At 37.4% G+C, this 17783-nt stretch overlaps 1 protein-coding gene across 1 annotated transcript; it reads right to left on the reverse strand.

Annotated features, from left to right (window-relative positions):
• Positions 1-7769: 7769 nt before the first annotated feature.
• LOC124124290 (ankyrin repeat and KH domain-containing protein mask-like) lies at positions 7770-16876 on the reverse strand. Its single transcript, XM_048390222.1, has 3 exons — positions 16747-16876; positions 16023-16112; positions 7770-13756 (listed from the first exon to the last, which is right to left on the reverse strand). Exons 1-3 carry the CDS (start codon positions 16874-16876, stop codon positions 9666-9668), a joined length of 4311 nt encoding a protein of 1436 aa, XP_048246179.1. The 3' UTR covers positions 7770-9665.
• Positions 16877-17783: the final 907 nt, after the last annotated feature.

Below are 17783 nucleotides of genomic sequence, written 5' to 3' on the forward strand. Positions count from 1 at the left end.
GTTTGCGTTTTTTTCCAAACCATTCTAAATGATTAACGGTTATTGTAGGGTTATCGGCGACGTCCACAATGATCATTGGTGTTTTAATTTCCCCCAGATCACTGATATACTATTTTTGAAAATCAATTCTCCGAGCAAATATTCAGTATTCTGATTTCAAAACATACACTAGGCCCTTAATAACGCCGTGAAGGGTGATTTAGTAAAGTGTCGACATTGGTGACATTTCGATGTCATTTTCAGTATTTTTCCTTTGCCTAAAATGCCATTGAATGATATCACAGGACAGGATATTTCCCAAAGAATTGAACACCTAAAAGAGTATTTGTGAGCGACATGTATTTTCAATTGACTTTAACTTCAAATGAGGTACATATTTGTCATATATAGATTAATACTAGCATCTATACAATGTTATACAAACAACATCATTAATTAATATATAATGCCACATACTCCACATGATTGACATTCATACAATGCTATATACACCATATGATTACTATCCATACAATGCTATATGGAACACATGAATACACAAGACCAAATAGCGTCCATTCCAATTTGGAACGAACGTTGGAATGCTTTGGAAAGATCGCTCATTCCAAACTTTCCAAAGCTTGGAAAGATCAATCTTTCCAAAAAATCCAAAATTGGAATGGCAACATTTCCAAACATATTTCCAACATTGGAAATGTTTGGAATGACTTGGAATGGTTTGGAATGGTTTGGAAATGTTTGGAAATATGGTTAGAAGGAACAAGTTAAAATATGTTTTATCCGTAATTTGAACAATAAAAAGACTATGAATTAGGGGCTTTAGGGGTTGCTAAAATAGTAATTTTGAAATTTTGAGATTTGGAAAGAATGCCAAGAGCGGGTGGGGGACGAACTAAGGGAGCTGTGTGTGTTGGGTGGTTGTTAGATAAGGTAGTTTTGGTTTTATTATTTTATTTGGGGTTTAAATGCGACTAATTAGTCCTGTTTTAATTAGGTATAAACCTAAGGCTTTGAATTTTTCTAATTTATTTTATGGATTTAGGATTGATTCTAGTGTAAGTCCGGTTTTAAGATTTAGGGTGGTCTGTAGTGTTGTTCGGTGTGTTTGGTAGTGTGTGCAGTGAATGAGTACGTGTTCTGGTGTTTCTTGTTGTTTGCAATGTGGGCAGTTTCCTGTTGTGTGTAGATTAGCTATTTTACGGTGATTATTTAGTTTGGTGCGGCCTGTTTGTAGTTTAGTAATTATTCTGATGATTTTTTTGGATGGGTGTAGTATTTTTGGTTTATTTAGGTGTTTTTTTAGTACTTTCCTGATTTGGCTATTTAAGTTTTGGTATATATTTTGCCATTTTTTGTTGATTTTTTGCTGAGTGAGACTTTTGATTTCTAATTTTGAGCTGGGTAAATTTAAGCTTATTTCTGGGAGTTAAAGGGATAATTTTGCTGCTTTATCTGCCTTTTCATTTCCAAAGATTCCTACGTGGGCGGGGGTCCAAATGAATTCTAATTGTTTACCTGCCCTAGTTAAGTTGTTTGAGCTATTGAGTATTTGATTTATTAGTTTGGGGTGGTTTTTAGTGTTTTTATTTTTGAGGGCTTGTAGTCCACTGAGGGAGTCGGTTAGGATGAGGATTTTTGTTGTTGTGATTGCTGATTGTGTAGTGCTGAGACAACTACTGACTGATATAGAAGATTTAACGTGCGCTTTCCGACTGCAGCGTATTTCGCACACGGGCCTGGCCGGACCATTTAGTGTATTCCGAAAAGGGTGAAAGTGGTGTGTGCAACCGAAGAGGGGGCTTTTAGGGGTTGCTTATATTGAATTTTTTAGATTTTTAAATTTGGAATAAATGCCGAGGTGGGTGGAGGAGGGAACTAAGGGAGCCGGGTGAGGTGGGTGTTTGTATGTTTATTGGATTTTGGATTGGTAGATTAATTAGTTTTTAGATGCGCTTAATTAGGTCTGTTTTGATTAGGAATACGCCTAGGGCCTTGAAGTTTTCTAGTTTATTTTGAGGGTTCAGTATTTCATCTAGAGTAGGAACCTTATTTAGATTGAGGGTGGTTTGTAGAGTGGTTCTGTGTGTTTGGTAGTGGGTGCAGTGGATGAGTGCGTGTTCTGTGGTTTCGGGTTGTTTGCAGTGTGGGCAGTTGCCTGTGGTGTGTCTTTTAAGGTTTTTTAGGTGGTTATTTAGGTTCGTGTGTCCTGTTTGGAGTTTTGTAATTAATCTGTCAATTTTTTTAGAGGGGTGTAGGATTTTAGGATTGGCTAGTGGTTTTCTGAGCACTTTTTCGATTTGGCTATTTGACTTTTGATATTGATTATGCCATTTTTTGGTTATTTTTTGTTTGTTCACACTTTTAATTTCTGATTTTGAGATGGGTAGGTTTAGGCTTATTTCTGGTATTTTAAGAGATAATTTAGCTGCTTTATCGGCGCTTTCGTTGCCGTAAATTCCTACGTGGGCGGGGATCTACAAGAAGGTTATTTGTTTGCCTGCTTTTGTTAGGTCGTTGGAGCTTTTAAGTATTTGGTTTATTAATTTAGGCCGTTTTTCGGTATTTTTGTTTTGGAGGGCTTGTAGTTCACTAAGGGAGTCGGTGAGAATTAGGATTTTATTGTTGTTTTTAGATTGTTGGTTATGCAGGGCTGAGGCCATGCCCATAAGTTCGGCCGTGAATATAGATTGGTTGTTAGGGAGTCGGTAAGATTGTGTGGATATAACTGGTTGTGTGGTATGGACTCCGAAGCCTGTGTGGTTGGAGATCGGGTCTGAAGATCCGTCAGTGTATATGTGACACCCATTTGGCCAATTTTCGTGTATGTATGCAAGCAAGTGTGGTGGTTTTAGCTATGTTTGGGTCGGTTTGTTTATTTATTTGGTTAGCTAGCATTGTGTCTATTTTGGGTATTTTGAGTTTAGGGGTGAAGATATTTGATTTTTTGCAGTTTTGTTTAAGATTTTGAGTTTGGTGTTCATTGAGGTAGTTAGTTATTCTTTGGGATATTGGGGTGAGTAAGGGGTGTTTGTGAGCTAGAGTTTGGATTCTTGGGCTTATGTTTTGGTTAATTATGAGACAACTAATAGGTCTCAAGATTAAGTATTCGGCTGGATGGCAGCTGCCATTTAATTACAAAACATGTAAGTGCGCCGACATGTGCCTAAGATCATAAAATGGACAATCTTTGGTAACATCTAATTTATTGTTGTCTCACGCCAGAGCTGTGAATAATTCTGTTGATTGAACAATTGGAATTCAGGAAGGTATCAATAATTGTTTTACTTAACATAAGATAAGATAAGTTGTTTACAACATAATATTATGATGTCAGGACGTACTACAGTCAAAACCATATATTTTAAAATCAATTTAATGACAGACTATTATTTCCATGTCCCGATTAGCAAATCAATGAGGTATCAGATTCACCACATGTGCACAGACCGCCTATACTTATATATATATTTTCATAACTATTCTCCAGTTAAAGTCCTATCCTCTTATCAAAAAATCTGTGAGAGTGATCATCATTAACTCATTCTCGTCAAAGAATACAGAACAAATGAAGAATCAGATGCATACATTTATTGCCATGCTCAATTCACCACAAAGTAGATTTACATACATTTGTGAATAGCACTTAAACTGTGATAATGAATTTTACCATTGTCCATATTATATTATAAATATTAACCATAATATCGATTTCCGAATATATAAACGACTCCAAACGTTGATATTTCAGACAAAAAAAAAGTCAGCTGTCTTTTAACGTTCAGGGGAAAAGGGTTTGCTTTCACAATTGAACATTTGTTTTCACCAAAGGACAATCAAATCAAGCCAAAAACAGTAAAAATACACATATATGGTTAGCGACCGCCGTTATACAGCGAGGGGGGGGGGGGGGGGGGGGGGGGAATTCGTCTGCTCTAACTGACTTCACAAAAACATTCCAGCCCTTTATTACCGAGGCAGCTGTGACGTAGTAGCATTACATTCGCTGCGTTTGCAGCATATAAGATGTGTAATCTGAGGAGTGACTAAAATAATATTACGGCTGAAATCTTACTTGCATGGTTGTTTTAATAGAAAACTTACGGTTTAAAAACACAATTGTTCTTATATAATGTTTTTAGGTTTGGTTCATAAATACAAGAGAAGATTTTTTATACATATAAAACTGGTCGAAAATACAGCTGAACAATAGAAAAATAAAAATAGAAGTTGTGAATAGTGACAAATTTTAAGTACATCACCGTGTCAATAATTATTGATTGATTCCGTCAAACAACTGTCAAACCATTTATTGCCATGTACGTACATGTACACAGGAAGTCGGCGCTGTCGGAGGCTCCAGGTAAATAAACATCGTGGTTTTATGACGGGAGATCAGACGAACCGTGAACCAGGGGCATGCGACGTAATTACACCTAAAGGTGGTAGAACCAGGGTATTGTCTCTTGGACTGGCTAATTGACCGTACGTTTAATTGGTAAATATATTCGTTTTGACACCCGTGTTTCGTGCGCATCCCGGCTCATAAGCAGAATACAGACAAATGAGGCCCCGTGATCAGCGGAGCGTGAACAACTTGGACGCCGCCTTTCGGCCGTACCGAACAGTCAAGCTGCGATCTCGGAACTGAATCCAATTGCAAGCGGAGACAAGATTACTTCCCTTACCCAAACACGATCGTTGCTCAGAAATGTTCAAATCTATCTTCAGTAAATCATGAAATTAATGCGAGCATGACATTTATGCGAAAAATGCGATCGTCAGTCCCTCTGATTATTTTAATATGTTTTATTTCATCATGATAAAAAAGTTAGTCACTTATAAGGTTACCACTTTGAAAATGGAAACGATCGTTAACAAAAACAACAAAATGTATTCTCTCATCACTCAGCCTAACAGTGATATAACTGCAAATTAAACAATCAAGTACGCTAAATTATTACACATGGTGGGTGGAGGACCAGGGGCACTTTGAGTTTGACAGGTGTCATCAACTGGTCAAGTAACATCACGGTTTGTATATTCACGTTGATGGACAGTCTAGACTGGCGCCAACTAATCATGACGGCGTCTTCAGAACAGAACAGAACTTTACTTCTCCCAGGTTTAGGCTTACGTGGATAACGGAAAATTTTGTTTAAGTGATAGCACATTTGTAATTCAATCTAATATACTTTCCTTGATTGATTATACGGCTGCGGTCGTAGATCCAGATGTATCTAAATATGCTCAGTATATACACAGGGTTTATTGTTATACTATTAGGATTAATAGATACAACTGAGTATTTATCATTTAACTTAAGCATTTATCCATGACATAAGGTTATGACATAAAAACATGTATGTCATACCCCAATGACATAAGTATGCAAATTAGATATGCAAATTAGATAACCGGAAGAGCGAGCGGTTTGATTTGAAACTATATATTATAAGTGAAGTTACACCAGAGATATAATCAGATTACACAGAATCGTTGTTGTTACCGTTATTAAAGTTTCAATTATTCTGCAAAAGTCTGTTCAAGTATTTTGTTTAAAATAATCCGAGGAACTTTTTTTCTCAGCGAATTGTTTATTTTGGTTTACATGGCTATGGAAAACATGTATCACTACGCACGATCTATACGTAAGATTTCGACAAGTTGCTGATGTTAATGTTTAATGCAATTATTCCTTAATTTGGAAGCAAAAATGTGAAAATGATAAATAGAATTCATCACTCGTGTTTTTTAATATGGGAAATATCAACCTCGTCCCGTTAATCGGTATTTGCCTCGCCAAAGGCTCGGCAAATACCGATTAACTAAGACTCGGTTGATATTTCCCATATTAAAAAACACTCATGATGAATCCTCTATTTATAGCCTTGATCATAAAGTTAGTCACTACTTTCACACTTTGATTTGTATGATTTGGGTTATGATTAAATTGACAAAATAAGAAATCATTCCGTGTATATGTGTATTATATATTGTACCCCAATATGTAATTAAATTGTGTATAAATAAGGACACTAGGTTAATTACTGTAATTGATTATTTGATAAACATATTTACATTTAGTTGTGTGATATGTCACAGAGGTAAAGCTAATTCATAACAACTAATTGTCCCATTTATTTGGTTTCTATCTTTTATATGAAACAAACGCTATAACATGGGGTGATAAACTTCATTGGCAATAGACGTAGCATATAATTGTCCACATGAACAGTCTACTCTGTTCCAGATATGTTTATTCATTTTGTCAGCATTTAAATCGTTGCATTCCTGGCTAGATGATTCATTTGACGAAATCTTGTTCCCTGTTTTGAATAACCGTCAGATAGTTCCAGAACAACTATAAAATTTTCAGCCCTATGTGTTGCGCATAATTCCGAGATAATTCGAAGTTCATATTCTTGTACGAACACTTATCAAAATTCATTTATACCTAGTACTATTATGCACATATGTATATTAGTTCAAATTATAATAATGAGGCCCTCTATATTCTCGAAACGGTCTTTGTTCTACGACAACCGTAAGGCGGTATGGGAAAACAAAATATTTGTTTAATTGTTCAAAGTTCAAAGTCAATGTCATATGATTATAGACAAGGAAGATAAGAAATTAAATATAAAGAGTAGCCACTTTAAATGACAGAATTTCTTTTAGTTAAATTTGCTCATGATTTGGTCTTTTCGTGGTACATAGTGCCAAAATAGTCCTAATTATTTACTTTCATGTCATTACTAATATCACATAAGGTCAAAAGTTGTACAACTTTTAACAGATATGATTATGACATGTTGTATCCAAACATTTCCAAACATTTCCAAACATTTCCAAACAAATCCAAACAAATCCAAGCTTGGAAATATGACCTTTCCAAATATTGGAATGGTCATATTTCCAATTTGAATGGTGGTATTTCCAAGTTTTGGATTTTTTTGAATGGATGATATTTTGTCCAGTGATAATATCAATACAATGCCATACAAACCACATAATTGATATCCATACAATGCTATATACACCATATGATTGATATTCATGAAATGCAATATAATACACTTGATAAATGTACATACAATGCTATATACACTACATAATTAATATCCATACAATGTCATAAGCACCACATAATTAATACCCATACAATGCTATATACACCTCATGATTAGCATCCATGCAATGCTATAAACACCTTATGAATGATATACGTACAATGTTATATACACCTCATGATTAATATTTATACAATGTCATGTATACCACATGATTCATAGACATACAATGCTATAAGCACCACATAATTAATATCCATACAATGCTATGAGCACCACATGATTAATATCCATACAATGCTATATACACCACATTATTAATATCCATACAATGCTATATACAACACATGATTCATATCCATACAATGCTATAAGCACCACATATTTAATAGCCATATAATGCTATGAGCACCACATGATTAATATCCATACAATGCTATATACACCACATGATTTATATCCATACAATGCTTTAAGCACCACATGATTCATAGACATACAATGCTATAAGCACCACATAATTAATATCCATACAATGCTATGAGCACCACATAATTAATATCCATACAATGTTATATACACCACATGGTTAATATTTATACAATGCTATATACACCTCATGATAAATACACAGAAAATGCCATGTACACCACATGATTAATATCCATACAATGCTATCTAAACAACATAATGATATCCATATAATGCTATATACACATGATTAATATCCATACACCGCTATATACACCACATGATTAATATCCGTACAATGCTATCTAAACCACATGATTAATACCTATACAAACTAGGTTACATCAAATGCATGTCACACGTACCAGATTACATAATTTACATCATGTTAAAATAGACCTGTAGACCCTGATCCACAAAATAGAGAAACAATCATTTATGTGTGTTGTCTTAACTTCACCAGCAGTAACTTGTTTTAAGAGACAAATGAGACAATGGCGCAATGGTTTATATACAATGTTATACAACACATATGTTGTGCCAACGAGTCCATGTTACAGTTCATAGGTTTCAGGTCTGGACACCTTTTCTGTTTTGGGAGAATGTGAATCATGGTACAATTTAGAAATTGAGGCACATTTTTGATAACACATCCCCTCATACAATAAGCATAGTGCTCTTTCAAGTATAATTAATTCAGGTAATGCAGTTAATATTATCGTGATTATTATCAAACTATTTAATTTTGTTCTGATTTTAATAAGTGTTCAGAAACACCATGCAGAGATGTCAGGGTTGTAAACAAAACTCTATCGTGTGCTAAATGCCCCTTGGCTATCACCCTTCAACCAGGAACTTACTAATCCCAATTGTCTATACTTGATAGGCGTCCACACAATCGCATTTGAGTGTGCACTATTTCAACTGAATTGTTACTACTCACGTATAACTATTAACTGTGCATTTATACTTATATTAGCCAATGACATTTAGGATCTATACTTTTAGCCTGTATGAACAGAGAATGGGTCACCACATGCTATGTTTAAAAGCATAAAGAACGTAAGTGATCACGAACACAGAGCAGAACAGACTGCTGGCTCGTGGGCTGTTCCAGCAACCGTCGCTCCCTCGAAAAAAGAATGGGAATAAAAGCATGGACAGAGCACAGAGCACAGAGCTGGCTCGTGGGCTATTCAAGCAGAAGGGACGATCGAACTTCTGCAAACTATGTGAATTGAACTGTATGTACAAACTGTAGATACACATATATCAACTCCATGAATCATTATCATGAATCAAGTGGAACCCCACATAACAAATATCGACAATATAACAATGTCAACGAAAATAAGTCATTGACAGAACTTTCACACTGTTAATCCCACAAGATATCACACAGAAAAGGATATACAAGTTTATTTCCTCGGGTAAATCAGAAGATCCGCCTCTCCCTCGGACAAAGAGGACTATAAACTGTCTGTTAATATCACATGTTTTCACTGACAAGACATGTTTCACTAAAGATGTGATACCTCTCTACATGTCCACTCTCAACAAGTAGGGTGATCAACAAGCTGTCTGTTGATGTCACATGTTTTCATTGACAAGACATGTCTCACTATAGATGTGATACCTCCCTACATTCCAACTCTCAACAAGTAGGGTGATCAACAAACTGTCTGTTGGTGTCACATGCTTTCATTGACAAGACATGTTTCACTATAGATGTGATACCTCCCTACATTCCAACTCTCAACAAGTAGGGTGATCAACAAACTGTCTGTTGGTGTCACATGCTTTCATTGACAAGACATGTTTCACTGTAGATGTGATACCTCCCTACATTCCAACTCTCAACAAGTAGGGTGATCAACAAACTGTCTGTTGGTGTCACATGCTTTCATTGACAAGACATGTTTCACTACAGATGTGTTACCTCTCTATTCCAACTCTCAACAAGTAGGGTGATCAACAAACATAACAGTGTCAAGCCGACACGAAGGTGTCCGGGTGGTGTCATGGCAGGGCCCATTGGTGTTCACCACCTAGCTCTCACACACACTGTCCAAAACCTTGTTCCCAAATTGATTGACATTCCCATTCAATATCCAATACAGACTATCAGTCCCTGTTGCATTCATCAGTAGGGGTTAGATCTGCACCTTCAGATACAAGAAGATGATAAACATCATAGTGTCCTCCTTTCAATGCCATCATCATTGGTGTTTGTTTCTTCACTCCTCCTCGTCTGTTGATGTCACATGTTTTCATGGATAGGATGTGTCTCACAATAGATGTGTAACCTCCTTGACATGCCAACATCAGACAGTCTGTGTTGTATTCATCAGTAAGGGTCAGATCTGCACCCTCAGATACAAGGAGATGATAAACATCATTGTGTCCTCCTTTCAATGCCATCATCATTGGTGTTTGTTTCTTCTCTCCTCCCCGTCTGTTGATATCACATGTTTTCAGGGATAGGATGTGTCTCACAATAGATATGTCTCCTCTTTCACATGCCAACATCAGAGAGTCTGTGTTGTATTTATCAGTAAGGGTCGGATCTGCACCCTCAGATACAAGGAGATGATAAACAGCATTGTGTCCTTCTACCAATGCCATCATCATTGGTGTTTGTTTCCGCTCTCCTCCCCGTCTGTTGATGTCACATGTTTTCAGGGATAGGATGTGTCTCACAATAGATAAGTTACCTCTATCACATGCCAACATCAGACAGTCTGTGTTGTTCTTATCAACAAGGGACAGGTCTGCACCCTCAGAAACAAGGAGATGATATATATCATAGTATTTTCCTTTCAATGCCATCATCATTGGTGTTTGTTTCTCCTCACCTCCGCGTCTGTTGATGTCACATGTTTTCAGAGATAGGATGTGTCTCACAATAGATATGTTACCTCTTTCACATGCCAACATCAGACAGTCTGTATTGTATTCATCAGTAAGGGTCAGGTCTGCACCCTCAGATACAAGGAGATGATAAACAGCATTGTGTCCTCCTTTCAATGCCATCATCATTGGTGTTTGTTTCCGCTCTCCTCCCCGTCTGTTGATATCACATGTTTTCAGGGATAAGATGTGTCTCACAATAGATATGTTACCTCTTTCACATGCAACCATCAGACAGTCTATGTTGAATTCATCAGTAGGGGTCAGATCTGCACCTTCAGATACAAGGAGATGATAAACATCATTGTGTCCTTCTTCCAATGCCATCATCATTGGTGTTTGTTTCCTATATCCTCCCCGTCTGTTGATGTCACATGTTTTCAGGGATAGAATGTGTTTCACAATACAAATATAACCTCCTTCACATGCCAACATCAAACAGTCTATGTTGTATTCATCAGTTAGGGTCAGGTCTGCACCCTCAGATACGAGGAGATGATAAACATCATAGTGTCCTCCTTCCAATGCCATCATCATTGGTGTTCGTTTCAGCTCTCCTCCCCGTCTGTTGATGTCACATGTTTTCATTGATATGATGTGTTTCACAATAGATATGTTACCTTCTTGACATGCCAACATCAAACAGTCTATGTTGTATTCATCAGTAAGAGTCAGATCTGCACCCTCAGATACAAGGAGATGATATACATCATAGTGTCCTTCTTCCAATGCCATCATAATTGGTGTTTGTTTCCGCCATCCTCCACGTCTGTTGATGTCACATGTTTTCAGGGATAGGATGTGTTTCACAATAGATATCTTACCTCTATCACATGCCAACATCAGACAGTCTATGTTGTATTCATCAGTAAGGGTCGGATCTGCACCCTCAGATACAAGGAGATGATAAACATCATTGTGTCCTTCTTCCAATGCCATCATCATTGGTGTTTGTTTCAGCTCTCCTCCCCGTCTGTTGATGTCACATGTTTTCAGGGATAGGATGTGTTTCACAATAGAAATATAACCTCCTTCACATGCCAACATCAAACAGTCTTTGTTGTATTCATCAGTAAGAGTCAGATCTGCACCCTCAGATACAAGGAGATGATATACATCATAGTGTCCTTCTTCCAATGCCATCATAATTGGTGTTTGTTTCCTATATCCTCCCCGTCTGTTGATGTCACATGTTTTCATGGATAGGATGTGTTTTACAATAAATATGGTACCTCCTTCACAAGCCAACATCAGACAGTCTTTGTCGTCTTCATCAGTAAGGGTCAGATCTGCGCCCTCAGATACAAGGTGCTGATAAACACCATAGTGTCCTCCTTTTGCTGCCATCATAGCTGCTGTTTGCCTCAAACGTGTTTTCTTCTTGTTCACATCAAATGCTTTCAATGAAATTAAAAATATCACAGTTGACAGATTGCCATTTTCACTCGCTAAATGCAAACAATCTGTCTTGTTGGTAAGCGTTAGATCGGCCCCTTTTTGTTTAAGGAACTTCAGGATATCAAGGTGTCCTGCTTTGGCACAAAGCATTGCAGGTGTTAAACCCTCGTAACTCATTAAATTTATTAAAACAGGACACGTTTCAATCGCCTTTGTTGTCAAGGCCATGTTTCCTGATTCACAGGCATAATGCAAACACGTCTTTCCTTCCCAGTCCCTCGCTGAAGTATCAGCATCTTTTCGTCTGAGAAAGTTGAACACCTCTGTATGTCCTGACTTGGCAGCCATGAGCAGGAGTGTTTGCCCATCTATGCTATATTCAACATTGAATCCTCCATGTGGACACATCACTCTAACCAGGTGTTCCAGGTGTTTCAGTTTGCCATGTGTAACACAGGCTACCACACAAGCATATAGATCAGGTGCAGTGTCACCCAGTCTTCTGACAACATCTAAACATTTTGAGAATAGAAAGTAACTTTCAGATATGGAAACCAAAACCAAAAAACAATCTTCAGAATCCTTATTTTTTTGTAGGACAATCTCAACAATGTTATCCTCAATCTCTGTCCATACTAGGGAGGCAATCCTCTCATCACGGAGAACTGGATGTTTTACTGTCCAAATGAAGCATCCTTGTCGTATACCTTCCACCAGTCTGTTCACTACTGTTTGGTGTAGTTGGGGAGTGATGTAGATCATGTTTGTCACATCATCAATGTCTGATGAGTGTATACCTTTACTCAGCCTCACTCTTTCATACAAGAACTTCAGGGAGCAGTGTTCCAGCAGCAACACGATATTGAGGTGTCCTACAGAACAGGCTGCAGCATCATATATGGAGGGGTGAGAGAAAGATGCGATGTGATCCTCGACTGTACAGTAGATCCCAGTAAAGTTGTTGATCTCCTTGGCAATGCCGGTGCGTGTACAACAAGGAACTACTTCCTTCACAGCATCAAACATGTCATTTCCAGACTTCCGTGACTGCAAAGAAACAAGGTTGAGACTTCCATCACACAGGATGAGGATGATGATGGCTGCCGATCTGTTGCTTTCTTCCCGGACAATGGTGTCAAGGTCACCTCTCAGGTAGGTCAATGGGTGATTGAAGAATTTCAGGATGTGCATCTGGAAAACTGCATTGGTGAAAAAGAGTCTGCCGACAAGAGGGAATCCAAACATATTGTATTTTGAATCTGTGATGCTACAAATATCCTTTTCAGAGATATCACTTGTAGGATGGTTGGTCTTGTAGGAACGTAACATACGTTTCTTCTCTTCAACCGTTAGACAGTCTTTGGTCATATTAAGAACAGCTTCTGTTTTAAGTAGGTCCACTTTGTACTGATGTAGTTTTGAACATCCTTCCTTCCAGTTGTATGTCCTGGATGTAAACACAAGCTTCAGGCTGTAGATGGGGGCTTCTTCATTGGATTGTTCCTTAGCTTTGGATTGTTTTTCTTTCTTCTTCTTTGAATCCCACTCTGTATCAGCAGCAGTTTTAGCAAGATCATCAACCAAGGCACTGAACAATGTACGAATTTTTTCCACATTTGCACTGAATGTGACAGAGCCAAATATATCATCGAAAACAACCAGCATGTGCGACTGCCTTTTAGAAATTGTATCAACGTCAAAATGTTCAATGTGTTCCACAAACACTGTTTCATATTTCTTTTGTTGATATGCCTCACAGATCATCAGAGCAATGCTGGTCTTACCATCTCCAGGAGCTCCACAGACGGTGACATGGCCATGTGTCTCAAGGAGTTGTTTGGCTGTCTGAAGGGCATGGATGTCCACAAAATACTCCTTTACGCGTCCCACCTTCTGACAGAAACGTTCTGTGAGAAAACAAAAAAAACAATGATTGTTTGAAAAGATAATTTGGTCAGTATTTGCTTCTTATTTCAGTCAACTCCTTCAAGCAAGTAAGTGTAGCATTTTTACCTTTAAGATCACCATGGAGGACCAAAACAGAGGATAAAAATAGTGACCAAAACATTTTAAATATGTATGTGGTGATGCATTATTGCCCACCTGGTACATTCAAAGTGAGCTTAAGGGCACTTTCTTAGATATATGACTTTCATTTAAGCGCAGAGGAAGGTGCCAAAGAAAATTGTCGGCACTGTCTCTCTCGGTTACCTGGTGAATAAAATGTGTGCCCAGATACGTGTTACCCTGCCTGGTGTTTCGGATTAAGGGGATAAAACAAGAACTGGTTCGAAGTCAGTGTAATGTGTCTGAGTGGGGCAACCATGTTAAACTGTTGCATGCATAATATGTTAGTGGACAAGTGGTATATAAACGGATGATTGAACTCCGGCTGGAACAAGCCACCATACATGCATGCACGTTGATGTATGAGAGTGCAGTAATCTTGAACGTGAATTAAAGCCCAACCTCTCACCTTGACTCTCTCTGATATTTTAGACACTGTTGCTAACAGAAACGGTAAAGTTGATTGTAATGTGATCTGCTTGATGTGAGAAAGCTGTATGCGCTCCATATGCTGACAAAAGAAAAATAACTACAAAGTTGTATTTCCCTGATCTCTATGCTTCCAGAGAGATTCAAGTAAACAGATACTCAGAATAAGTTCTGTTCTAAGCAGGTTGCTAGATGCTGAAAGTAATTTAGATACCTTGTAATTGTTCCATGAATACCAAATTAAGGAATACACACCTAAAGACACCTCCTTGGTGCATTTTATCTCCATTCTATTGTCAGATATACCCAGAGCAGTTGACTCTCTCTGTTATTTCAGACACTGTTGCTATCCAGGAACGGTAAAGTAGTGTTAGTTGATTGTAATGTGTCTGTTTGGCGTGACAATGATATATCTGTTTTATATGCTGACAAAAGGATAATAACTACACAGTACTGTTTTATTTCCAGATCTCTATGCTTCCAGGCAGATTCAAGTAAACAGATACTCAGAACTATTTCTGTTTTAACCGGGTTGCTAGATGCTGAAAGTAATCAGGCATATAGGATACCAAGATGATGTTTTTCAAAGTGACCACTTCATAAACCTTCAACATGATCACATTATCTTTAAGTTTGTTTGAACATATTGCATAAACAAAGCCTAAAAGAGCCAAACAATAAAAGCATCAGTTCTCCGCAATATTCACTTTCAGAATGAATTTACTGAGTATTCATCTCTTACCTCAGATACCTTGTAATTGTTCCATGAAGATTAAGGAAGACCTGAAGACACCTCCTCCATTAAGCTTAACATCAACAACCAATCATAATGTCTCTTCCAAATGCGAGTTCAGAAAAGATCAAAATTCAAAATCGATGGGTGGATAAATGGAAGCTTGAAATAGTAACATTAGTAATTAATAAAATGACATAAACTATTGCTGTGATGAATGATATATACCTGCCATCTGGTGAGAGGTAAATTGTAGAACAACCCATGTTAAATGCGAAATCAAAATGTTGATCAAATCTCTTTGTTGACATAATTTGTTTTTGCACTTTTGAAAGGACATGAATATCACCACAGAGAATTGTTTGGATCGACAACTGACCTCCAACTGATATAATATTGTTGTATAAAGAAATTCTAATGGCATTATAATTAGCACATTCGAGAACGAAATGACAGACGTTTTCAGATAGATTTCCACACAGATATGTTAAGCATTCTGACAAAATGATTATACTTAAATCTGCACTGAGTGAACTGCTACTAATATTGTTTCTATTTCTAAGGTTATCGTGCCTACTCTTAGTGGTAACAGCTCATTCAAGTAGCTGGGTATAAGTTGTTAACAATTGTGTATGAGTGCATAGTATGTTAGTGTCACGTATGATTGAGAGTGTCTCCCATCCTGTTTCATAATCCAAAATGTTTGCCAGAACATAAAGCGTGGCAAGTCAGCAATTATTCTTTGCGCCAAAACTCCACGACAAACTGTTTTTCCCAGTTTATTCTGGAATTTGTCTTTTTTTTATAGATTTTCCAGCCCCTTCCAAATATTAATTGGCCATTCCTTACTCTATATCACCATGCTAAATTGTCTGCTTTTCATTCTCATAATAATAGTTAACTTCTACAACCCATCAGCATGTGCATGCCAGGTGACGTCTCACCTTGTGACAGACATCCTCTAGCTCCTTGTTCCCCGACGGAGACGGAGACATTGGAAGCATTGGTCAAGTCCACCTGAGATACAGGACCACCTGCAACAGAACAAGAGAGCCACTGGTCACATTATTGTCCAATGAATAATAGCGACAAAACCCTTACATAATCAGGATATGAACTGTCCACGCCAAAGAATAACCGGTCTTGCTCATCAGCCGAACATATTCCATTGGACATAAAAGGCAAAATAGCGGAGAAAGTTGTTTGAATGGCTCACTGAAAATCAGTGACGACACCATGTGTTCGCAAAAAAAGGTAAGAGTGTCAAGTTAAAGATGGTCGACCAGACGGACGAAGGACAGAAGAGACTTTCAGTCAGATGAACTGAAGATATATTGAATAAATTCACGATGCACAAGCCGCTTTTTAAAAAACTTGGGAGTATTAACTTCCATAGAAAAAAATTTAGACAAGTTTCTTTCATTATGAAATTAACAGAAAGTTTTTTTAAAGATATAGTTAACCATATCTTGCATATGACTGTAATTTGGCAAATTTTCAGGATAAAAGTTCACAGTAATTAACATTAATTCAAACAACATATACCATAACAGATTCTATAATTTTATCAATTCTGTTTCTTACTCAATCATTTATGTTAGATCGGCTTCTGGTATTACTCATTCCTATCTAACTGTAAGCATGACTGTACGTGTTTGAAGTGCTCACTGTAGTTATGCTGTGTTGCAGATATAGAGGTAGGTTGTCTCCCTTGCTCAGTCGCCCTCAGTACCTCAGCTGCTTCCTCAGCGAGCCATCTTGTCATCTGATGGTCACGTGAGTCGGGATTTCCTTCCATTTCTCACTACAAAGAAAACAAACCACAGTTACGACCATTGATACTTATGACTGTGGACTTTGATCAATGTACAACGAATTCCCCGACAGTGTGAAATTTGCATTTTAAAAAGTTTGTCCCCAACAACAGTTATATGCATTTCCGGTCTACAAGATGAAACAACAAGTTGGCATTTCAAAACAGCTTTTCTCCAACACAATTATATGCACTTCCGGTTTAATTACCTTGACCTTCAATCTCAAACAAGCTCTTCCAGAAACATTTTGCAAGCTTTTAATAGAGCTATATTTCGGCAAGCATGGAATGCTGAAGACCTATTCTACCCCGGATCTTCAATTCAAAAGCCTTCGTGTTATTGCTTTGTTTGCTGTATATTTATCAATGTGGCAAGAACCTCTTAATCCTATTTAGTACAGTGTCTAGTGATATATGCACAACATGATCAGTCACATGACATTAAACACAGGAAGTTTATAAACAGCAGCCAAAAAATTACTATTGTTCTGAAGCAACAATCAGATCAACATTTGTGAAAAAGTAAGCATGTGTACATTACTTTTTTAATATCTTACCTGGTGTAACTTAAATCGCAACATAACATCAGTGGCAAGTGGTGAACACGTTGATGTGTTCGGAGGGCTTTGAACCGTCTACCTTGATTACGTCGTTAAGCGTGTGGTTACATATTGTTGGGGCTCGAAACTGGTGAGGCTCGAAAACCTGTGCTGTTCAGAAGGTATTTTTTCGTTCCTCTATTAATACATGTACCTTTTTAATTGAATTAAATTACTTCATGCCATTCCAAAGTATGACTTTTCCTTCACAGATGTTCTTGATAGAACTCGAGCCGATGTAGTTTTTGTATGTATTTTACTTTTATGATTTTACAAATAATTATTTTATATTT

This window comes from Haliotis rufescens, unplaced genomic scaffold, assembly GCF_023055435.1.
Source record: "Haliotis rufescens isolate VD_foot unplaced genomic scaffold, xgHalRufe1.0.p SCAF_88, whole genome shotgun sequence".
Lineage (NCBI taxonomy): Eukaryota > Metazoa > Mollusca > Gastropoda > Lepetellida > Haliotidae > Haliotis > Haliotis rufescens.

What these genes read in the sequence shown, in the direction of transcription:
- LOC124124290 (XM_048390222.1), bottom strand. Translation starts at nt 16,876, where the DNA reads ATGGAAGGAAATCCCGACTCACGTGACCATCAGATGACAAGATGGCTC. An exon ending in TGCAACACAGCATAACTACA is followed by an intron (nt 16,113 to 16,746) that starts GTGAGCACTTCA and finishes GTTCTGTTGCAG; the next exon opens with GTGGTCCTGTATCTCAGGTG. An exon ending in TAGAGGATGTCTGTCACAAG is followed by an intron (nt 13,757 to 16,022) that starts GTGAGACGTCAC and finishes GTTTTCTCACAG; the next exon opens with AACGTTTCTGTCAGAAGGTG.